The sequence below is a fragment of the Schistocerca gregaria genome, chromosome 2 (assembly GCF_023897955.1).
Source record: "Schistocerca gregaria isolate iqSchGreg1 chromosome 2, iqSchGreg1.2, whole genome shotgun sequence".
Taxonomy (NCBI): Eukaryota; Metazoa; Arthropoda; class Insecta; order Orthoptera; family Acrididae; genus Schistocerca; species Schistocerca gregaria.
This window is the reverse complement of record NC_064921.1, coordinates 1,002,556,815-1,002,581,714: the sequence shown is the minus strand read 5'-3', so window position 1 is coordinate 1,002,581,714 and position 24,900 is coordinate 1,002,556,815. Positions and strand designations below refer to the sequence as shown.

Here is a 24,900-nt window from a genome sequence, read left to right as displayed (position 1 = left end):
ATCATCTAACATATATCTAGTACCTACTTGTTTTACGCCTTCTTAAAAAACTTTACAAATTTCGGCGCCCTTTCCATGTTACGATTCTAAGATATTTGGAGTCTTAACGTCTACTCAAGAATCCTCAAATTCGTTTTTTATTTTTGTGTAGTGTTGTGGTGTATAGCATTTTAGTATTTCATGCTGTTAGACTATCTACGCTTTATCCCTTCACCTTAATCTATGGTACTATTGGTGTTATTATTGAAACTACTTTCTTTTTCCCACCTTCCTTTCTCTTCATTCTTCTTTCTCCTGACGATCTTATCTGCAACATAATCTTGAAATAGTGTGCTGATTATTTACGAGTAATAAAATTAATCTTCAAACTTTCACTGAAAGTGTTTAATACTGCCAGCCTTAGGTAAAAATACCTCTGCTTTATCTCGTAAAATACCCTCAAATTCTCTTTTACTGTGTTGCGAAATACCGTGAACTTCTTGCAATTTTTCGTCGATTTCTTTATGGACTTCTAACATGAGTTGAGGCGATTCCTTCTTTTGTGAATACCATTCTAATTCTTCATCCTCTTTATCTCGCGTCATTTTTAATTGTTTGTTTATAACTGGTATTTCTTCTAATTTTAGCTTTTGCTCAAAGAGAAGTGTGACATTCCCGAATGTTACGCTAGCTTTCCCCATATCTATTATCGCTCGTCTCTCATTTTAAAAAATCTGCACCTATAATCAAATCTACAGTTAGTTTAGGTATAATCACGAAGTTGGCTTCGATCTTTTGACCTTGGCACGAAAGAGTTAACCTTGTTTGTCTCTTAACTTCGGCAGCATTGTTTCTAATAGAACCTCTTACTTTAATCTTACGTGTTTTCAGAACTGGTAATTCCTCATTGGCATTAAACTACTTGAATAAATTTTCTGAGATCACAGTCAGTTCACTTCCACTATCAATTACAATATTGACTGGGATATGCTTTACCATGGCCTTCACAATTGGTTGAATTTGAAAGGGTTGGTTCTGTTCTTCTTCCTCTTGCATCAACGAATCCTCCACTGAATTATACATGAGTTTTTTTTAGGAATTTCCCTTGTGAATTCGAACTTCCTTTAGGATAAGCTTCGACTGCTACTTCTCTCTCTTTTATTTCCTCTACTCTATTTCTTCCTTCATTTACGCTTTCTTCAACATCTTCTACTTTTTCCTCATCCTCGTCTATCTTCTCCTTCTTCGTCGCTACTTCCACATAATCGCATCTAAATGCACTAATTATCGCTTCATAACTTCCTTCATTATATACTTTGGGTTGTGTGCCCACTTGTAACTTATTTTCAACTTTTTTTGACTGTGCATTATCTTCATCGAATTCACTTTCCCTGGTTTCCATCTCAAATAGCTCTGCAATACTCATTACTTCGTCCTTTTCTCCTACATCCGTTGTGCATGCCTCTGGTAATTTATCCTTCTCGTCAGTATTCTCCCAATTAATTTCGTCCCAACACGATATTGTTATTTTCTTGTCTTCGTTTTCATCTGGTCCCTGCGGATTTGTTTCTTCCTTCTTCTCTTCTCCTGATAAGATTTTTACTTCTCTGTTCAAGGTGCTGCAATTGTCCTGGGTCGGTGCGTCATTCTCTTTGGCATGGGCACTTAACTGTCAATTCGAACGTTTATCGGGTTTTGGTAGTCTTACCTCAACCTCTTCTACCTGTATTCGCTTTTCTAGTTCAGCTTGTTGATAGTGGTTTCTTTGTTGATAATTTGTCGGTCTATTGGTTCTCCAGTACCCGTTCCGGTTGTCGTTATTCCCTCTGTAATAGTTGTTGCCGTTCCTGGGTGAATTATAGTTATTGCCATATTCTCTTCTAAATCCATAACCGGTTCTTTGTTGAAATCTATTGTCGTTTCTTGGTGTGAAGTTATCACGTGATTCGTAATTATTGTTTCTTCCTACTGTGTCTTGTGGATTCCACTGCTTTTTGCTTTCGTTTTCACGTGCGCTTCGTCTTTTTCTTGCGTCATCTTCCGAGAATATGAACTCTAGTTCCCTTAGAATACCTTTAAATGCTTCGACGTCATTGCCTCCGCGACCTACTAATGATTGCTGGTATTTCAATGGTAGTTCATCGCGCATAATTGAATCAACTCTCCGTCACTGTATGGTACATCTAAGCATTGATTTTTGTTTGCCATTACTTCGAAAAATTTCACGGGTCTCTTCTCTCCTGAATTTTCAAAATATGGGTTCTGTAATAATTCGTATTTCACTCTGTTCTGTGCTTCGCTAGACCAATATCGTGAGAGAAACTTCTCTCTGATATCTTCGTACGATCGACATGTCGCTGCAACATTTTGCATGATTTCTGCGACTGTTCCTGACATGTGTGCACATATAAAGTCTAATTTGTGTGCTAACGTCCAGTGTTCTGGTAATCCTGCTCGGAATTGATCAATGAAAGTTCGTGGATGTAATGAGTTTCCTTCTCCAAAGTGTTGAAATTTTCTGACTGTGAGGAAATGATCGTTGTCGTACCTCGTCATAGTTCCATATGAAATTCGCGATTCTTGGCCACATTTGTTTCTGATCATTTTTCCCGTCGTTCTTTCCCGTTGTGATAGATCCATTGGATATTGTCCACTGTAATTTTCGCCTACCCTTGCGTAGTATCGTTGGAGTCTATAAATCCGGATTCAATTGCATTTTTTCATGGCATGTCTTTCATCGGTTGTGAACGTATAGCTGAATGCATTGCACTGTACTCTTCGCGACCTGGCTTTCCATTGTCACGTTTTGGTGCGTATCTTGTCTGGCTAACCTTGCTGCTTCATTGCACTATCCAAACTATCTTGAAACATACATTTGTGGTTCCGCATGTGTTTGTGATGACATTTGTTCATCAAGAATTTCGAAACGTGTTTGTTGCTGTGCAGGCTGTCTGATTTCACGTATGATACTTTCCGCCTGTGATTGGAATCGCAAATGCGTAATATCTTCGTTAATTGTTTGTTTTTCTGGTGCTGTTACAGATACGGATATGGTTGCAGACTCTGTGCTTGTTCGATCCTGTTCACTACGCTCTTCAATGGTTTGCAACAACTCTGTTCGCAATTTCTGAAACTGTCGCTTCGTTTGCGCTTCTATTTTGACTATGTGGTTATTATATCTTTTCAGCGCTGCTTTTGTGATGCGTTTGTGTAACACACTTTTTTCAACAATTTCACGCGCTGTACCTGCTGCTTGTCTAGTAATTTCGTTTATCTGTTTCTCTAGTTTCTTGTCTTCTCCGTGGGTGTTGTTACGTAATGTTTTGATCTCGTTCTGAATGTCATTACGCAATGTTTGTACGTCCACTTGCACCTTGTCAATGTCTGTTCTCAACTGATTGTAACCTGTTATTAAGTTTCCTATCACTTCTCGAGATTCTTTTGCCTCGTCTTCAATATGACTTAGGTGTAACTGAATTTTTTTGTTTTGTTCTTTAATCTCACGCATTTGTCTAGTGGTTTCTGCATTTTGTTTCGTCATTTCTGCATTCTGAATTTTAATTTGGTTCGCAATTTCTTTATTCTGTCTTGTCATGGTTTCTGTCATTAATTGTAATAACTCTGCCAGATTGGTGGGTCCTATTGCGATTTCTTCCGACGTCCTACGCTCTGTGTTTTCGCCCAATTGTTGGTTTGCAACCGATTGCATTCAACTGTGCTGTGACAAATTTCTGCTCGCATTCCTTGTACTCTGTGGTGAGGGAGCTCTGATTACTTGTACTATGGGTTCTAAGTATTCAAGACGCAAATTAGAAACCTCATCGACTGTCTCACTACTTTCCTGCTCCTCTGTCGTATGCTGACCTAGGTTTTCTGTGCCTTGGCGTACATTATCCTCGTTATGATGCATTATCTGTCCTATTTCTCGCGATACTGCATCGTCTGTTGTACTGTTCTCTATTCTCTGTCCATTTTCATGCTGGGTCTCTACCTCAATTCGGTCAAGGTCTCGATCTGCCATAGCTAATCTTTCCGAATCCCTTATTTTCTGTTTTAAAAGCAATTCATGCGCCCTACTTAGCGTCAACATGCGTTCATACGATCTCACGAATTTCATAAATTTGTTGTTCACACGGCGCTCATACGATCTCACAAATTTCATAAATTTTTTGTTCACACGACTTGACACTACCAAGACTGACAATCCATTCACTTACTTGTTGGGTCAGAACCAACTTGTCAACGATGTATCCGCCACCTGTGCGCTTGCATTGGAGAGAAAACTTAATTCTAACAATTTTTAAAACTCATAACTTAATTATGCTATTGTCACTGATAGAATTCTCACTTTTTCTTGAATACTTTTACTATCTATCGCTGCAGGTACTGTCTTTGACTATGTATAACGTTAGAAATTTTTTTTACAAAAATTTTTAAACAAGATTTTTCTCTGACCTACTTAGGCATGTGGTCGACCTTCAATCATGGTATTTTACCATCCTGGCAGAGTCGCCATTTTCTAAACATTCATGATGGTGTCTGTTCGTTCTATATCGTGTCTCCCTACCACTTTCGCGCAACGACGCTCTGAGCGTGTTTTTTAGGGAATTAACTAGTATAAACCTGGGACCAGTTGCTGGTAAGGAGACGCCAGACCACACATAACATGTAGAATTCAGAAGAGTTCAGTGAGACTAGCGATGATATAACCAAATACTAAATGATCTCAGCGTCAGCTCCACTGCACTCCCTGTAAAAGAATCTTAATACTAACTAAATTTAGTGCAAGGGGTTCAAGACTTTTCTATTTTTAGTTAGCTGGTAAAATAACGTCGAAAAAGCAGTTAAGTTTACCATTGGAAATTTTATTCTACTCACAAAACATTGTTTATAAATTGCACTATTGATAAAAGGAAGTGTTTTAATACAGGATGGTAAAAACCAACAGCGTTCAACAAAAATGTGAACGAATATTCCCTGAATGGGTTTCCAAGTTCTACAATCGATCGAAGGATGACCTATGCCACATCACATCTATAATCTAGGTTTAATTTAAGTTTGACAAAAGAGCAAACTATCAAAATGGTCTACAGTGACCCTCAATTATCTTTAATTACTTATCTAACTTGTCGTAAATTACAGTGGCTGATGTGGATTCTCAATAACTATATAAAAGAAAAAGCATTGCGTTTCAGATCTGTTCTTCAAGTCGCAAATGTGAACACCATGAGTTTTAATTAACGATCGACAGGATCTTATTGATGGCACAGTAACGGCAGATCACACAGTTACCACAGCACAAATAAGAGGACTTGTGAGCCCAGATGGGACAACGCAAACTGTTGCAAACCAGTTATTGGCGGTGGGACTATGGACATGCAACCCTCTAGCATGTTTTCCAGTCACGCCACAGCATTGATGTGTATGGTTCAACTGGTGCCATTAGAGGGTCTCTTGGAAAACGGAATGGAGTACCATAGTCTCCAGTGACGAAACTGGATTCTGCCTCCATGCAGCTGATATTCTTTTGTGTGTTATACATAGACCTGGTAAGTGCTGTCTCTTAGAGTGCATTGATCCAAGACACAATGCCCCAACCGAGGCTCTTTGGTCTGGGGTGCGATAAGCTACAACTGTCGTTCACCTTTGTTGCTCTGGAAGGAATGATACCCTGCACTTGGTACCTGCAGTACATTGTTAGACCCACTCTTTCACCAGCTAGCAACAGGAAGGTGCAGTGTTGTTCCAACAGGATAATGCCCACCCACACACTGCCTGTGAAATTATGTGTGTTCTACAAGACGTGCAACAGCTTCCCTGGTGATACCTGATCCCTTGTTCCTCAGAATCACTTGTTCTATTGATCTGTAAATGTAATCATTTCATGTACTGCATATGCACTGTTGTATGTAATAGTATTGTTGCATATATATTTCTCTCAATTTATACTCAGCGCTTAACCTTATTTGCATACTCTTTAACTCATTTGACTACAATACAGCCATTCAGCAACATACACTGCTCATAATACACTCAAGTCTTAATATTAGTTCCATAAACTCTTTACAAAGGTGATCACAATTCTCACAGCAAGGTGAATAAACATTCTCTGTTATATACATATATAATGTAAAACTCTCTGTACGAAGTTCTTGGAAAGCCATTTCACTGATATTGTTCTTTAGACGTCAGGAAGAATTTTTATCAAATAAAGCGAAGCGATTTTTAGATTCTGAACGTGTCAGAGTCACTTGTGATGAACTTTTTGTGGTTAAAGCTTGTATCACCATAATTACTAATTAGAAAGAAATTTATGCATCTACTTATGTCTTAACAGTTCAACTACTTATGTATGACAGTGTACAGATGGTAGTATTGTAAATTAGCCATGTATTGGTCAGTAGAAATATCTTGGACTGAGCTTTCAAATGTGCAGAATTAAAAGTTTGTCATCAACAAACATTTACTCCAAAAATGCATGACTGTGGTGGGGCTTCAGGTTTTTCCATAAGTGCTTTAAACATTTTGAATGTCATTAGATTGCTAATACAAGCAGATTGCATTCAGAAGTACTGTGGATTTTGTACGTGAATTTCATAGGGATCTTAATATTCTGCGAGTAATATTTGAAACGATATTGGCTTAAAGGTTTAAAGTGGCGAATAAAACAGTATTTTGTTTGTTTGTGGATAGTATCACAGCTTCTTTTTCGCTATACTTTTTAATTTTTTATAATTCACTTGATCATATTGTTGAGTCTCTGTTTTAACAAATTATACAGAAGGGTATTGTCAAATGGCTTCCTAGTACGCCAAAATGAAAGTTTCCTAAAAAACAATGTATTTCCAAACATAACATTCATCAAATTAGCGACTGCATTCTAAAACGTTTTTACAGCAATATTTTTTCCATTTTTCCTTATTAATGCCACAATTATATTAGTCTTCATTCAAACTTCGGAAAACTGAAAAAAATAACTGCAAATCATTCTCTACACAATGGGTAGCAGTAGTATAGCCTCCTATTGTGATTATTCTAAAGTAAGCGCAGTAATTTGGAAATCTGTGTAATACTGAGGACTATTATACATAAATCTTATCTGCAAATGAATATTGTTTAAAATGTATATAAAGTGAATGAGTGGGGACTCATTCCATCACTGCCAAAGTTAAGTAGCACTTCTCTCATAAATATATGGCTATGCAATCACATAAATTTGCCCTGCAATGTTATGCCTTCATTACATTGTTTCCTATTATTTATCAGTACATAAAGCACATCTGACTTGTATGATAATTTTGATTAGACTGTTGTGGTACTTATCAATAACAAGTAACTTTTCCTTCTATGATAAATTTCGATTTGCATCTGCAGCAGAAATAATTCATCATCATTGTTGTCACTTAGTGCAAAATGTCAAAAACAAGTTCATACATAGGCCACATGACACTTTCATTTCGATGGTAGTGACATTGGCAGTACTGCAAGTGACTGTAGGGTAGTCTATGGTAGTACACTGTGCTCACTCCATAGATATATTTTCTCTATAATAAAAGTGCATTTACTGTGCAGTGCACATCATGAGTCCTTCAATTGATAAGTGACTATTGGAAAAAGTAAAACAAGTTACTATCTGAAAAAGGCAGACACATCTAATAACCCAGTGAAGAAAATAATGAGTGTGTCATACCATGCAATTGCCTGGTTGAACATGTGATACCAAGGAAATGTCTGGTTGCAGCTAGTTGTCATCGTCAACTGCATGTGTATTTCTAACAGTGTAATTAATAGATCCACTGTGGCCCATGCCAAACCACAACAGATGCTAATTCTTTTATTTGATGACACTAGTGGTCTTGCGGTAGTGTTCTCGCTTTCCGCGGCCGGGGTCCTGGGTTCGATGCCTGGTGGAGTCAAGGAGTTTTCCTGCCTTAAGATGACTGGGTGGTGTTGTGTCGTCTTCATCATCCTCATTCATCCCCATTACAGTTGGAGGAAGGCAATAGCAAACCAGCTACGCTAGGATCTCGCTTAGTATGGCGGTGCGTGTCTGCCACATCATCCCCTACACTCCTCGGAGTATGGGATCTCATCATCATCATCAAGTAATAATTAATTACATAACAGCAAGATAGTAATATTGATTTCTACAAAATAATTTAGTTCATAATTGAACCATAATCGAACTTCTGGTGTCTTAACATCTCAGAATATTTCATTTTATCTTGACGGACACAACCACTAGTATAGACCTACAATACTGTATAGTAGAATCAGCTTTAGAGGTTTTTAAAAGAATATCGAATTAGATATTTATTTGGCGTTTACAATAGCTATTAGGCTTACGTGTGTAGACAGTCATTTTCACCTCAATTGTGAATGGGATAGAACAGATAATCTATAATAATGGAATGTTGTACTCTCCATTATGCCTAGTACACTACCTTGTGTAGTATATATGTAGAGGTAGATCATTATCTGAAAATGGACAATCACCAATAGTTCACAGCACATCATAATGTCTTTCATAGCATAATAAAGCAGTCATTAACCATTGTGAGAGCACTGCAGTGTTTTACTAGATGTGATACAGTAGCAGATAGTTACTACTGTATTTTCCATGTCTTCTTTCGAATTGTGAATGGTTCCACTTAATTATGAATAATATGGATGTTCACTTTAACATAGAATCACATACACTGTTCAGTTTTGCATATTTCTATGCGCATAACATTTGTCAGAGTGAAAAGATCAGTTACTGCCATGAAAAATGCAATTGAATCCGGATTTATAGACTGATGTGTATGCAATCCAATATGTCAGTAACCTTTCTGTCTGCAATTTATGAAAATACCTGGACTCAGTAATGAATTTCTGTGTAACTCTACAGTATTACATATATCCTAACTTTGTGAGTACACAGGCTGCTAACAGAGGTCTGTGCAAGTCACATAAGTGCTTTGTTTAACTATTATATAAAAACAGCAGCTGAGTAGTGTAGGAGGAGGAGGAGAAGCTGTGGTGTATTTCAAAAAAGTTGTTTTCTCCTGAAACACACACACACACACACACACACACACACACACACACACAGAGAGAGAGAGAGAGAGAGAGGTTATGATTGGTACAACACAAAATACGAGTTTTTCTTCATTCAAAAACATTGGTTTCTTAAACATCCAAAAGTTAACTCTTAACAACAATGATAAATACTTCAATTGTGACAAAGAGCATAGAACAATCTGCGTCTATTAAGGCAGAGATATTTAAATGTCATTCATGTTATTAAATAAAACGTTCATAAAACAAAACTTAAACACTCTCTCTGATTTAATAACTTACACACTCTAATATTATCGCACAGCTGTCATAATTGGACAGCAAATAACGGATTTGTTAACAAATCTGCAAACCTGATTGTCTGTATTTACTCTTTAAATAGGAGTTTCACCATCTGTATCGTAAGCCCCCAGTAGCTGAGTGGTCAGCGTGAAAGACTGTCAATCCTTAGGGCCCGGGTTAGATTCCCGGCTGGGTCGAAGATTTTATCCGCTCAGGGACTGGGTGTTCTGCTGTCCTAATCATCATCATTTCATCCCCATCGACGCGCAGGTCGCCGAAGTGGCGTGAACTCGAAAGACCTGCACCAGGCGAACGGTCTATCCGACGGGAGGCCCTATCCATACGACATTTCATTTTACCAGCTGTATCTAACTCTCAAACGAAGAAGGGTCTGAGACGAATATATTTTGTCCATCAATGAAATTCAGGACTATGTGGGAGTTAAACAGCTCCATTGTATGCTTGTATGCAAGGCTTCCCTCCTTTAATTGGCAAAGTTCAGTTAAGAGTCTCTTGTTCCAAACAATTTCTTATGCTACTTCACTGGCCGCTACAACTTCAGCTTTGTAGTAGAGACTGCAAATGAAGTTTGTCGCAGCACCAGCTGACAGGTTCACAGATGTACAGGTAAAGAACACGTGAGATAGATCACCCAATCGTTACATGTCCATGATCAGCATCACCATAATATTCAAGAATGCTTTCCGTTTTCACCACTTTTGAAAATAAGACCATAGTTATTTGTGCCTCTCAAACAGTGAAAGATTCTTTTTACCACTATTATATCGCACTCTATCGGATTTTCGAGACATCTATATATTACTCCACCAATATACGCTATGTCTGGGTTTGTCCCACACATCAGGTACATCAGTGATCCAATTGCTTGTCTGTAAGAATATTCAGTGTTATAGAGTTCTCTTCCCCCCCCATGAACCATGGACCTTGCCGTTGTTGGGGAGGCCTGCGTGCCTCAGCTATACAGATGGCCGTACCGTAGGTGCAACCACGATGGAGGGGTATCTGTTGAGAGGCCAGACAAACGTGTGGTTCCTGAAGAGGGGCAGCAGCCTTTTCAGTAGTTGCAGGGGCAACAGTCTGGATGATTGACTGATCTGCCCTTGTAACACTAACCAAAATGGCCTTGCTGTTCTGGTACTGCAAACAGATGAACAAGGGGAAACTACATTCATAGTTTTTCCCGAGGGCATGCAGCTTTACTGTATGATTAAATGATGGCATCCACTTGGGTAAAATATTCCGGAGGTAAAATAGTCCCCCATTCAGATCTCCGGGCGGGTACTACTCAGGAGGACGTTGTTAGCACATGAAAGAAAACTGGTGTTATAGTGATCGGAGTGTGGAACGTCACGATCCCTTAATGGGGTAGATAGGTTAGAAAATTTAAAAAGGGAAATGGATAGGTTAAAGTTAGATATAGTGGAAATTAGTGAAGTTCGGTGGCAGGAGGAACAAGACTTTTGGTCAGGTGAATACAGGGTTATAAATACAAAATCAAATAGGGGTAATGCAGAAGTAGGTTTCATAATGAATAAAAAAATAAGAATGCGGGTAAGCTACTACAAACAGCAAAGTGAATGCTTTATTGTGGCCAAGATAGACACAAGGCCCATGCCTACTACAGTAGTACAAGTTTATATGCCAAGTAGCTCTGCAGATGACGAAGAAATTGATGAAATGTATGATGAGATAAAAGAAATTATTCAGGTAGTGAAGGGAAACGAAAATTTAATAGTCATGGGTGACTGGAATTCGTCAGTAGGAAAAGGGAGAGAAGGAATCATAGTAAGTGATTATGGGTTAGGGCTAAGAAATGAAAGAGGAAGCTGTCTGGTAGAATTTTGCACAGAGCATAACTTAATCATAGCTAACACTTGGTTCAAGAATCATAAAAGAAGGTTGTATACATGGAAGAATCCTGCAGATAGTAAAAGGTATCAGATAGATTATATAATGGTAAGACAGAGATTTAGGAGTCAGGTTTTAAATTGTAGGACATTTCCAGGGGCAGAAGGGGCAGATGTGGACTTTGACCACAACCTATTGGTTATGACCTGTAGGTTAAAACTGAAGAAACTGCAAAAAGGTGGGAATTTAAGGACATGGGATCTGGATAAGCTGAAAGAACCAGAGGTTGTACAGAGTTTCAAGGAGAGCATAAGGGAACAATTGACAGGAATGAGGGAAAGAATCACAGTAGAAGAAGAATCGGTAGCTCTGAGGGATGAAGTAGTGAAGGCAGCAGAGGATAAAGTAGGTAAAAAGACGAGGGCTGCTAGAAATCGTTGGGTAACAGAAGAAATATTGAATTTAATTGATGAAAGGAGAAAATATAAAAATGCAGTAAATGAAGCAGGCATAAAGGAATACAAATGTCTCAAAAATGAGATCGACAGGAAGTGCAAAATGGCTAAGCAGGGATGGCTAGAGGACAAATGTAAGGATGTAGAAGCTTATCTCACTAGGGGTAAGATAGATACTGCCTACAGGAAAATTAAAGAGACTTTTGGAGAGAAGAGAACCACTTGTATAAACATCAAGAGCTCAGATGGAAACCCAGTTCTAAGCAAAGAAGGAAAAGCAGAAAGGTAGAAGGAGTATATAGAGGGTCTATACAGGGGCGATGTACTTGAGGACAATATTATGGAAATGGAAGAGGATGTAGATGAAGATGAAATGGGAGATATGATATTGCGTGAAGAGTTTGACAGAGCACTGAAAGATCTGAGTCAAAACAAGGCCCCCGGAGTAGACAACATTCATTTAGAACTACTGACGGCCTTGGGAGAGCCAGTCATGACAAAACTGTACCAGCTGGTGAGCAAGATGTATGAAACAGGCGAAATACCCTCAGACTTCAAGATGAATATAATAATTCCAATCCCAAAGAAAGCAGGTGCTAACAGATGTGAATATTACCGAACTATTGGTTTAATAAGTCACAGCCGCAAAATACTAACGCGAATTCTTTACAGACGAATGGAAAAACTGGTAGATGCGGACCTCGGGGAGGATCAGTTTGGATTCCGTAAAACTGTTGGAACATGTGAGGCAATACTGACCTTATGACTTATCTTAGAAGAAAGATTAAGAAAAGGCAAACCTACGTTTCTAGCATTTGTAGACTTAGTGAAAGCTTTTGACAATGTTGACTGGAATACTCTCTTTCAAATTCTAAAGGTGGCAGGGGTAAAGTACAGGGAGTGAAAGGCTAGTTAAAATTTGTACAGAAACTAGATGGCAATCATAAGAGACGAGGGACATGAAAGGGAAGCAGTGGTTGGGAAAGGAGTTAGACAGGGTTGTAGCCTCTCCCCGATGTTATTCAATCTGTATATTGAGCAAACAGTAAAGGAAACAAAAGAAAAATTTGGAGTAGGTATAAAAATCCTGGAGAAGAAGTAAAAACTTTGAGGTTCGCCGATGACATTGTAATTCTGTCAGAGACGGCAAAGGACTTGGAAGAGCAGTTGAACGGAATGGACAGTGTCTTGAAAGGAGGATATAAGATGAAGATCAACAAAAGTAAAACGAGGATAACGGAATGTAGTCGAATTAAATCGGGTGATGCTGAGGGAATTAGATTAGGAAATGAGACACTTCAAGTAGTAAAGTAGTTTTGGTATTTAGGAAGTAAAATAACTGATGATGGTCTAAGTAGAGATGATATAAAATGTAGACTGGCAATGGCAAGGAAAGCGTTTCTGAAGAAGAGAAATTTGTTAACATTGAATATAGATTTATGTATCAGGAAGTCGCATCTGAAAGTATTTGTTTGGAGTGTAACCATGTATGGAAGTGAAACATGGACGATAACTAGTTTGGACAAGAAGAGGATAGAAGCTTTCGAAATGTGGTGTTATAGAAGAATGCTGAAGATAAGGTGGATAGATCACGTAACTAATGAGGAGGTATTGAATAGGATTGGGGAGAAGAAAAGTTTGTGGCACAACTTGACTAGAAGCAGGGATCGGTTAGTAGGACATGTTTTGAGGCAACAAGAGATCACAAATTTAGCATTGGAGGGCAGTGTGGAGGTTAAAAATCGTAGAGGGAGACCAAGAGATGAATACACTAAGCAGATTCAGAAGGATGTAGGTTGCAGTAGGTACTGGGAGATGAAGAAGCTTGCACAGGATGAGAAGCATGGAGAGCTGCATCTAATCAGTCTCATGACTGAAGACAACAACAACAACAACAACAACAGAGTTCTCTTCCATACCACCATCCTTGGTCATTGGAGTTGCAACTGATTTACAATCACTCATGCCAAAGTGTTGCAAAACTTTCTTTGTGTAGTGAGTCTGAATTACCTGAATGGATCCATCATCTTTTCTATCAGTTTCCAACCCTAAGATATATGATGCTGGGTTTGTTTTTATGTTCAATTCTTTTTTAAGATCTTCAATAAATTCTCTATGTTCATTATCATTGTTTGCTGCAATCAGTCCATCATCAACATAGGGTAAGAACCTTTCCATCCCATACAGAGGTAGTGATGACCCCTGCTTATCTTAAATAGTATTTCCATGATGTAATTAGTGAATCTCTAATTCCAGCAATGGTGAGCCAGATTCAGGCCATAGATCATAAATCGACTTTTCTAGAACTATCATTACAATGTTCAAATCGTGTTATAAATATCGTTTCCTTCAGGTCACTGTAAAAGAGAACAATAGCTAAATCCATTTTCGAAATGTTTATCTTCTCCTTGGTTGCAACGCTGGTAATGTTAGAATAGTCGATATCTTCACCACAGGATTGAAAGTTTATTCATAATCAATGAATTTATTTTGAAAAAAATCCTTTCATAACCAATCTTGTTTCGAATCTGGCAACCGGTCCATCGGTCTGTAGATCCCCTTATGTGGTAGTGCCTCATTTCCTGAAGGTAAATCTTCTACAGCCCAGTTCAATTTTCTTGATGTGCCATCGTTTGTTGATCTATTGCTGCGGATTCTGGTTCCTCAAAGGTAATTAACTGCATTATGTCTTGAAGTCTTCAGTACGTTTTAGCACTAAACACTCACATAGTTGTGGCCTCATCCTTTCATAATTGAACTGTTATAAACTGTCTTCCATTTCATCCTGTAAATCGTCATAACTATAGAATACTTTTTCTCTTGGAAAACTAATTTTTACTTTGCTCTCAGTTTCGCCTCACGTTTCATGAGGCTTTCAATGAGGGAGTTCAAGATCCACAGGAACTACTAGACTTTCCTTCTGCGTAATTTTTTCTTCAAAATTGCTGTCATTAGCTTATGAGTATTTTCACATCAGACCTGAGAACCACCAAAAAAGATCATAGCCAATCAGAATCCCTTTCACTTTTTTTCTATCCACTTTCACACTTATTTGCTTTGGATCTTGATTGTAACATTTAGAGCCTATTTTATGTAGATGCTTCACGCCAGACTTCTCTCAATACCCTGTGTCATATGAAGACATCCCTAGAACACTAGAAGGTTCCTTTCAATTGAGGATGTTTCTTGCAGAATTTATCATTTCATCACATTTCCGTGAAAATGTATCATAGTCCTGGATGTTTCAAAAAGAGTTCAATTTTCTCTTTGATTGCGTCCTTTTTGTCGCCAAGCGTACAGTATGGTGAAATGTACGATTATGCCCTCCTTCTGTAGAAACTCCCTTTCTGTTGACCTCTTCTCCATAATCGCTTAAGAGATTTTTAGTTTTATACCCAGCTGTCTCTCTTTCAGTTATACATTGTCTCAGTTTATTAGGAACTTATGATTTTTCCTTGATGAAGTAAACAGCTCGAAATTAACTGTAACCATCTTTGAACAAAACAAAGTAGCGATACCCAGACTTCGACTTTCGAAAAGGACCACAGATATTTATTTGAGTCCACTCTCCTAGTTCAGAAGCTTTCTTCCAGGTACCAAATGGAAGCCGATGTGCTTTACCATAAATGCAGTCTAAAATAGCTCCAATCCCACGTTTATGGTTAAGATATTGGAGATTAACGTCTTGACATGTAGATTATTGTGACGTGCAAATCTTTCATAACACAATCATAGTAAGTTTTCTTTACTGATTTCATTTATTTCAGCAGGAATACTTTTCATCATTGTATCATTAACTTAATTAGTCCTTCGTAACTATCACAACTGCCAACTAAACTTGTGACTTCATCAATTTTAAATGAAATATCTTTCCGTTGTGGATTTTTATCTTGTGGCCTAAGGTGGAAATACACTGTTTTTAATTTTTGGTACATACCATATATCTCTCAGAGTGATGTTATGTCACTTTCCATTTAATTTTGCTTTCATTGGTATGGTGTCCTTGCCAACATCCTCAACAATATTACCATCTGCTGATGTACGTGTCTGTATTTAGCAGCTGGTCCAGGTGGAGGTTCGAATCCTCCCTCGGGCATGTGTGTTTGTCCTTAGGATAATTTAGGTTAAGTAGTGTGTAAGCTCAGGGACTGATGGCCTTAGCAGTTAAGTCCCATAAGATTACACACACATTTGAACATTTTTCTGTATTTAGAAAATGGTTCATATGTCTTGAAAAAATGGTCAGTATTGGCGCTGTGACTTGTTGCACCATTATCTACAAACCAGGTACCAGTATCACACTCATGGCAACAGGTTCTCGCTCAGAGAAGAGAACCATAGTAGTATTTGTAATTTCAGCAGCTTCCGACACATTAGTTTTCTGAGGCTTTTGAGACTAACCATACACAGTCCACTTTCGGCATTTCTCGATCACACCATTCGGCTTCTTACAATAATGACAGACAATTTTCATTGTCTGCTGTACCTGTTTAGAGAGTTGTTTTAATGAGTTACTTATAAGTGCCTCTTGAGATGTAGAACCTCCTTCTCTACTCGACAAAGCTTTCTCAAGTGTGCAAACTTAAATTGTCAAGTCATCAATAGCCTTACCACTTTTTGACAGAAACATCCAACTTCATTTGAGTGAAAAATACACATCTGGTAGAGCGCCTAAAATTTTACAAATCAGAAATATATCGGATGATTGAAGATTATTTTCTACATCTTTTTCCATTTCTTACTTCAGATCATTCCACACATTGTGTTAGTTGCTATATGACTATCAGACAGTTTAACAATCCCAAAAATGTCGTAAGCAAAAATCATAAACATTATATTGAGAAACACTATCAAACAATTTGTTTAATTCTGTCCATGCTTCAAGAGATTTATTAAGATGCTTTATTTTTGCAATGTTTCCTCCGCCATATTCGCAGTCAATACAATGCAAACGTTGCTGTCAGCCTAAAGATAATTATTTAAAGCCTTGTTACATGTTTGTTTTACGTGACCAGTTGCATCTTCTGCAGATTCTACAGATTTAACTGACCTACCATCAATAACGTCAAGTGCTCAAGAAATATCACATAGACAGGAATTTCCTTGTATTCAGTTTCATTGCCATTCCAGTAGACTCTTGTCGAACGCATAGTCGAAATTCACAAACTGACTTCCAAAAGTTACTTGAGTATACGAAAATCGAAATACGTTGATTTCAAAATGTGCTTGTCACTTATGTACGAAACTTAAAACTTGTGTTTCTTCAATTTACTTCAGATTACATAGTAGTACAACTACGCCCATAACCTATTTGGTTATTTAAGAGTAACACAAGTTTTTCGCAGTTGATAGACATTAGTTTCTTAAATGTCTCCTGATTAACGCTTAACAACGATAATAAAACAATTTGTTTCTAGTAAGACAACGATATTTAAATGACATTCAGGTTATTAAATAAAACTATTCACAACTTCAACCGATGAGCCCTACAGGATAGTCATTAATTTTTGTTAGTATACTTTATGCCAATCAGCAGGGGCTGCTTTTCTCTGTAAAAGTGGAACTTGCCTCGTTCCATATCCCTAACGGTCGTCGATCATAAAAGAATTTACGGAGCACGATGTGAGAATGAATGTTCTGAAGCTAATCGTAACAAGAGAATTATGTGAGTGAGCGGTCTCCAGAAAAAGCATAGAGTGATGCTTCTCAACCGTCTAGCAGTCGACTACTTTTGTGATAGCAGCCACTTGTGGAGGACATTTTTATTTACAAAGCAATTACAGATTGTTTTTGTATGAAAATGGAAGGCAATTGATCTATGATTCATTAATGGGAGACGTCACTGATGCTAAACAGCCTCGTACGCTTTGAAGGTTGACTATGAGGTAATTTGTCTCTGAGAACATCACGTGATCAAATCAGCCAATCATGGAAGCGAAGTATTTGAATGGCACTGGAGTTTTGAGTTTGTTGTAAATGCGTGTGTGTGTGTGTGGAAAAAAAACAAAAAGCATTGGCATCCTCTTTTGACTTTAGATCTATGTGTACAACATTTGTGACGATGAGACGTATAGTTTACATCAAGTTAAGGAATTCAGTGCATCAAAAGTTTTTTGAAAGAATAGGCATTTTGAAGATTGGCGTGCTGTTTTAACAAGATGGACGAGGCAGCCGTTTGTTTGGCCGACGTGAATTTTAGAGGTTAGTGAATTTTAAGAGTGAACAGCGTAGAAACTTTACGTCTCTTTCATAACATACGGACATAAGCAAAGTATTCACAAAACTACTGATTGCAGCTTCTTTTTCGTATTAGCGTCAACTTAGTCGTAAACTATGTGCAGCGATTCAGTAGCCTGTTTTCGAAAAATTATAGAAGGGCAAAATTTGTGTTGCAAACTTATATTTTTTTGAGAAGTAAAGACCTTGTATGGTGGCTCAAACTCCATGTCGTCGTCTTGTCAGACTTACTTGTTTGTGGACTAAGATTCTAAATGTGACGTATGGTTTGACATTGGTTACGCCTACAGACGTTCCTGTTACAATCCATTTGTAGGCGTTGGATTTATGATGAACACGAATTCAGTAATGAAAATTACATATCTAATTTACAACGGAACTGCACGAAGGATCAAAATATTTGTCCATCGAGTTGTGTTGCATCTTTTGTCTGCCATGTCCCAGAGCAGCCACATAGATTTACAAGATAACTGTCATCTCATTAATGGTTGTAAGAAAGTAAATGTATCATAACGGGTTAACAGCAGCATTCGTTAATAAAAAGTATGCATTTGTTTCGTGGTATGTGAATTGCGAGGAATGTGTAGCGGGTTAAAAAGTAGTGGACGCGTTTTTCTACAGAGTGAAACTCGAGTATTTGTTGATTAAATTTATTTATGCAATGTAAAAGAGTGGGTAGTATCAAATTGCTTTATACACAACATAGCCTATTGTGACAGAGTTTCAAAAATTTCAGGATCTTTTACGATAAACTGCTGTAACGTAATTTACTATCGCGGATTATGGCTGTTGTTTTTGTCTGTGATGGGCGCACTACAGCAAACTAGCAGGAAGAACAGGGCTATGTTCAAAGTGAACAGTGGTGAGAATTCCACCTCATTAGCGTGTGAATTCATTCCTATTGTTTGTAATATTCCTAGTTTATTCAATGTAGGTGAAGGAAATGTAGTTACCAGCATGGTAAAGTTTGTTTTTTTGTACCCATGTATATGGAAAAACTTGTGAATCACTAGGTTGGCTTGAACACCAAGTTTATATTACTTAGTGTTGCTGTGAGGAGTAGGTCCTATTGAAGTAGTCTGTACTCCACAAGTTATAAAGTAGTGTGCTTTTAAATGTGGGTATCAAACTACAGTGAAACATTGGTCTTTCAGGTAACCAAAGCTCTTGCAGAAGTGCCATTTTAATTGAGAAAGAAATTAATTGGCAGAGAAGTGAAACTACACTGACATGCTACATGTTTTAAACTGCAGTTAATGTTAGACAAAAGAAGTTGTACACAGATAGTGCAAAATACAGTGTGTGTCATAGACATTGTATCTTGAAAAAAATGTGCAACTACAAGCACATGGCTTGAACCAAATTTCTGTTAGATTTTGTGTCCACACTGTCGTTCCTCTCTGCAGTCCCAAATTTTGATGTACAGCATTTTCTCCTATGGCTTAGTAAAAGGGTTCATATTAAAAACAGATGTAAGTTTAGTTGCAAGATTTGTTGGTGAAAGTAAACAGTAGGCTTTGCTACTGGTCAATTTGTTACCACAATTAGATTTTCTGCATTCACATTCATTGGCTTTGTGTAATCACATCCAAATTGACACCTTCCAACCTAACATAAACTGAGGGCTGCTACCGATTAGTCTGCCACCACATCCAAGACATCAGGAAGAGCCCAATACATAACTTACTTTCAGATATTATTATTATTTTCATGTAGGCCTACACTTTCTTTAGTATCACAGATACATACCGTATTAGATTATAAACTGTTTTGGTAAGAAGTATATTCTAGTTTCACCTTTATAAAAATGCATGTTTGGAAGCAGGCATTGAAATATTTTGTCTGAGTGTATGATATTTGGTGTTTAATTGATTCAAATTTAGTAATGTTAGAGCTTTCATATAGATGTAAGATTTATCAATGCTTTCAGATCCTCTGACTGTCTGTACCAGAATCTGCTTAGTAGGAGATGTGAGAAAGGATTCCAAGACAACTGTTGCAGCAGAGGTAATATTTCAATGTGTACAATAAAGATCTGAAATATATGTAAATCATATCTACCAATTAATAGTATAAGAATTAAAACAATTGCTAGTAACAATGGGTGGCTGAAGTTAACTGTAAGGGTGGTGGCGGCCAGCACAGTTTTCAGATAAAGAGGAATATTCTACACTAGCCATTGGCTTTGACCAATGATGCAGGAAACATACTACAAGCATAAGTACTGTGGTTGCTGTGAACATCACACCAGTGTATTTTTTCATATGGCTTAAGCTACAGATCCGTCTGTCACCACAACTAGGTATTTTGTTTTCACATTCATTAGCTTCACCTACTCTCTACCAGATCATCTATCTACCTAGACCTTGGACTAAGCTACAGATCAGTTTTGCCACAATCAGTGGATTTTCTTTCACATTCAGTGGCTGGACCAATTAACCCCCCTCCCAAAAAAGGGGGGGGGGGGAAGCCTACCAGAAGGTGAGGTCACAGCAGCCATTAACATTACGTCACAGATCACAAGGGACGACTACTATCAAACATTCCTCTTGACCCCCAATTTTCCTGTAGTGCCCTTGTAGGTTTACAGTACATCAGTATCGTGTAACCAAAGGGGTAATAAAACAAGCAACAGTGTGTTCTTTGCTGTAAAATTAAAAGCTTTCAATGTTTGCCAGTGTGTGTTCATTGCTCTCAGACATTTCTTGGAACAACGGCACAGTCAGAGATAGTGATTATTTTGAGACACAGACTATACTTCTGCTGTAGCTGCTGGATGTTCTTGACTTATTTTTGGTTATGCTGCACATTCTAAGGTTATATTGTGATCAGAACATAGGACATAACGTTTTATTCATTAGCACAAATTCTAAACACACTTGTCTGCTATTCTCACATTGTTTACTTACAACCAGCTGTTGACAAACCCCATTGTGCATAGTAATGCATCTTAACTGTCAACATGGGGAAGCAAGATAATGTAACATCACTGTTCCTATTCTTGATTGTAAGTACAGTTAATGATACATGGCCTATTCTGAAAATTATGACTCTTAGAGTTCCTGCCATTGATAACACTCATTGAAGGGGCATGGGTAACAATTTCTGTGGTGGTACCTGTGGTAATGCAAGTTATATGCAACTGTCTGTAGGTTTTTTATAACATACAATTCTGCATTCTTCCTCAGAAAAATTTACCAATTGTTCCTATCATTTTAGTAACTTCTTTTCCCTTATCCTCTTACATAGCTAAATCTGTTCACTTTCTCTTGAACTTACTTCTACTGGACGTGTGTTGTTCTTTCATTGATGAAATTTGAACATCTTCAGTTGAATTTGTAAATAGGAGCATTTGTTATCGTTATACTTACATCCTGCTGCCCATGGAAAATAAGGTATTGTTCATGTTTCATAATAAATTAATACAAGGAATTTTGGTTGTGGATTAACTGAAGTTAGGGAAATTACTGAACTCGAATTGTCAATTTGGACATGTAAAAATAATGCGCAGCTGACGCTCTTGAATAGTACTTCTCATCCGCCTTAGGCCATTTGACTTTTTTGTGAGTGAACAATCCACCTCTTTTTGCAGTGTTTCACACTACATCTTCTCAAGCACAGTTAAAACTATTTATTAGTCTTTCTGTCAAAATGCCAAGAACATAGTTTTTCCTATCAAGATTTTTCAGTTATTTCTTAAAGAAATTTCATTTAACAGGTGAACAGATTTCTGTTATTGTCTTTACAAGTTTAAAATTTTTTGTAGTCTTTTGCAAATAAGAGGGGCTTCACTATTGTTTACATACTAGGCTGAACTCAATCTCTCTTTCTCCTGGAGACATGAGTGATGCCCGTTCATATACGATGGCATGCAGAAAAGTAATGCGTCTGAATTTTTATTCTGTTTTCAATATTGGTTAAGGTGTAACATGTCATAGTTTCTAAACACAGAAATCATGCCTCTAGTAGAAATACATAGAAGAATGGAAGCTGCATGCAGATTGGCGATCTTTTACAGAAGCTCGAAGTTTAGTGCGGAGTTCAATGTGAGATGCTTATAACAGTTTCCACAATGAAACTTCGTTTCGAAACCTGACAGAAAATCTAAAGAGGTTCTGGTCCTGTGTGAAGTATGTTAGCGGCAAGAAACAATCAGTGCCTTCTCTGCCGCGATAGCAATGGAGATACTGTCAAAGACAGTGCTGCCAAAGCAGAGTTACTAACATAACCTTCCGAAATGGCTTCACAAAAGAAGACACAGTAGATATTCCAGAATTTGAATCAAGGACAGCTGCCAACATGAGTAACGTAGAAATAAGTATCATCAGAGTAGTGAAGCAACTTAAATCACTTCATAAAAGCAAGTCTTCTGGTCAGACTGTATGCCAATTAGATTCCTTTCAGAGTATGCTGATGCATTAGCTCCATACTTAACAATCATATACAGCCATTCGCTCGATGAAAGATCTGTACCCAGAGAATGGAAAGTTGCACAGGTCATAACAATATTCAAGGAGGGTAGTAGGAGTAATCCACACAATTACAGGCTCATATCATTAACGTCAATATGCAGCAGGATTCTGGAACATATATTGGGTTTGAACATTATGAATTACCTCGAAGAAAACAGTCTATTGACACAAAGTCAACATGGGTTTAGAGAACATCATTTTATGAAACACAACTAGCTCATTATTTGCATGAAGTGTTGAGTGTTATTGACAAGGGATTTCAGATAGATTTCATATTTCTGGATTTCCAGAAGGCTTTTGACACTGTACCCCACTAACGGCTTATAGTGAAATTGTGCGCTTATGGAATATCGTCTCAGTTATGTGACTGGATTTGTGATGTCCTGTCAGAGAGGCCACATCATCATCATTTAAGACTGATTATGCCTTTCAGCGTTCAATCTGGAGCATAGTTCCCCTTATAAAATTCCTCCATGTTCCCCTATTCAGTGGTAACATTGGTTCCTCTTCTGATGTTAAACCTATTACTTCAAAATTGTTCTTAACCGAATCCAGGTACCTTCTCCTTGGTCTGCCCCGACTCCTCCTACCCTCTAGTGCTGAACCCATGAGTCTCTTGGGTAACCTTGCTTCTCCCATGCGTGTAACATGACCCCACCATCTAAGCCTGTTCGCCCTGACTGCTACATTCCCAGTTTTTCTTTGATTTCCTCATTGTGGGCACCCTCCTGCCATTGTACCCATCTACTAGTACCTGCAATCATCCTAGCTACTTTCATATCCATAACCTCAACCTTGTTGGTAAGGTAACCTGAATCCACCCAGCTTTTGCTCCCATACAACATAGTTGGTCGAAAGATTGAACGGTACAAAGATAACTTAGTCTTGGTACTGACTTCCTTCTTGCAGAAGAGAGTAGATCGTAGCTGAGCGCTCACTGCATTGGCTTTGCTACATCTTGCTTCCAGTTCTTTCACTATGTTGCCATCCTGTGAGAAAATGCATCCTAAGTACTTGAAACCGTCCACCTGTTCTAACTTTGTTCCTCTTATTTGGCACTCAATCAGTTTATATTTCTTTCCCACTGACATTACTTTTGTTTTGGAGATGCTGATCTTCATTCCATAGGCCTTACATTTCTGATCTAGCTCTGCAATATTACTTTGCAAACTTTCAATCGAATCTGCCATCACAACTAAGTCATCCGCATATGCAAGACTGCTTATTTTGTGTTCACATATCTTAATCTCACCCCGCCAGTCTATTGTTTTCAACATATAATCCATAAATAATATGAACAACAGTGGAGACAGGTTGCAGCCTTGTCTTACCCCTGACACTACTCTAAACCATGAACTCAATTTACGGTCAACTCTAACTGCTGCCTGACTATCCATGTAAAGACGTTTAATTGCTTGCAAAAGTTTGCCTCCTATTCCATAATCTCGTAGAACAGACAATAACTTCCTCCTAGGAACCCGGTCATATGTCTTTTCTAGATCTATAAAGCATAGATACAATTTCCTGTTCCACTCATTACACTTCTCCATTATTTGCCGTAAGGTAAAGATCTGGTCCTGACAACCTCTTAAGAGGCCTAAACCCACACTGATTTTCATCCAATTGGTCCTCAACTAATACTCCCACTTGCCTTTCAACAATACCTGAGAAGATTTTACCCACAACGCTGATTAAAGAGATACCTCTGTAGTTGTTTCAATCTTTTCTGTTTCCATGTTTAAAGATTGGTGTGATTACCACTTTCGTCCAGTCTGATGGGACCTGTCCTGACTCCCAGGCCATTTCAGTTATCCTGTGTTGCCATTTAAGACCTGACGTTCCACTGTATTTGATGAGTTCCGACTTAATTTCATCCACCCCAGCTGCATTATTGCACTGCAATCTATTGACCATTTTCTCCACTTCCCCAAATATGATCCTATTTCCATCATCCTTCCTATCCCATTCTACCTCGAAATCTGAAACATTGCTGATCGTATTTTCACCTACATTGAGCAACTCTTCAAAATATCCCCTCCATCTGCCCAAGGCATCCACAGGATTCAGCAGCAGTTTTCCTGACCTGTCCAAAATACTTGTCATTTCCTTCTTACCTCCCTTTCAAAGACTGCCAATTACACTCCAGAATGGTTTTCCAGCAGTTTGACCCAAGGTCTCCAACCTGTTTCCAAAGTCTTCCCAAGATTTCTTCTTGGATGCTGCAGTTATCTGTTTGGCTTTGTTTCTTTCTTCAACATAACTTTCTCTGACTACCTGAGTTCTGGTATGTAGCCATTTTTGATACGCCTTCTTTTTCCTTTTACAGGCTTCTTTGACTGTGTCATTCCACCAAGCTGTTTGCTTCATCCTACTTTTACACACTACTGTTCCAAGACATTCTTTAGCCACTTCTAGTACTGTGTCCCTGTACCTTGGCCACAGTTTGTAGTAATTGACGGAAAGTCATCGAGTAAAACAGAAGTGATTTATGGCATTCCCCAAGTTGTGTTATAGGCCCGTTGCTGTTCCTTTTCTATATAAACGAT

General features: G+C 38.1%; 1 protein-coding gene across 5 annotated transcripts in view; it reads left to right on the top strand.

Moving 5' to 3' along the window:
• Positions 1 to 17,290: 17,290 nt before the first annotated feature.
• LOC126335502 (protein ECT2) overlaps positions 17,291 to 24,900 on the top strand; it is a 181,896-nt gene continuing 174,286 nt past the window's right edge. For 2 of the 5 annotated variants that reach the window (XM_049998841.1, XM_049998839.1), the window contains exons 1-2: positions 17,471 to 17,846; positions 19,813 to 19,889. In XM_049998841.1, coding sequence (XP_049854798.1) covers positions 17,804 to 17,846; positions 19,813 to 19,889 — 120 coding nt within the window. In that variant the 5' untranslated portion in view covers positions 17,471 to 17,803. Of the gene's footprint in view, positions 17,847 to 19,812; positions 19,890 to 24,900 lie in introns of all 5 variants that reach the window. The other 3 variants (XM_049998843.1, XM_049998842.1, XM_049998840.1) reach the window with 2 other exon arrangements.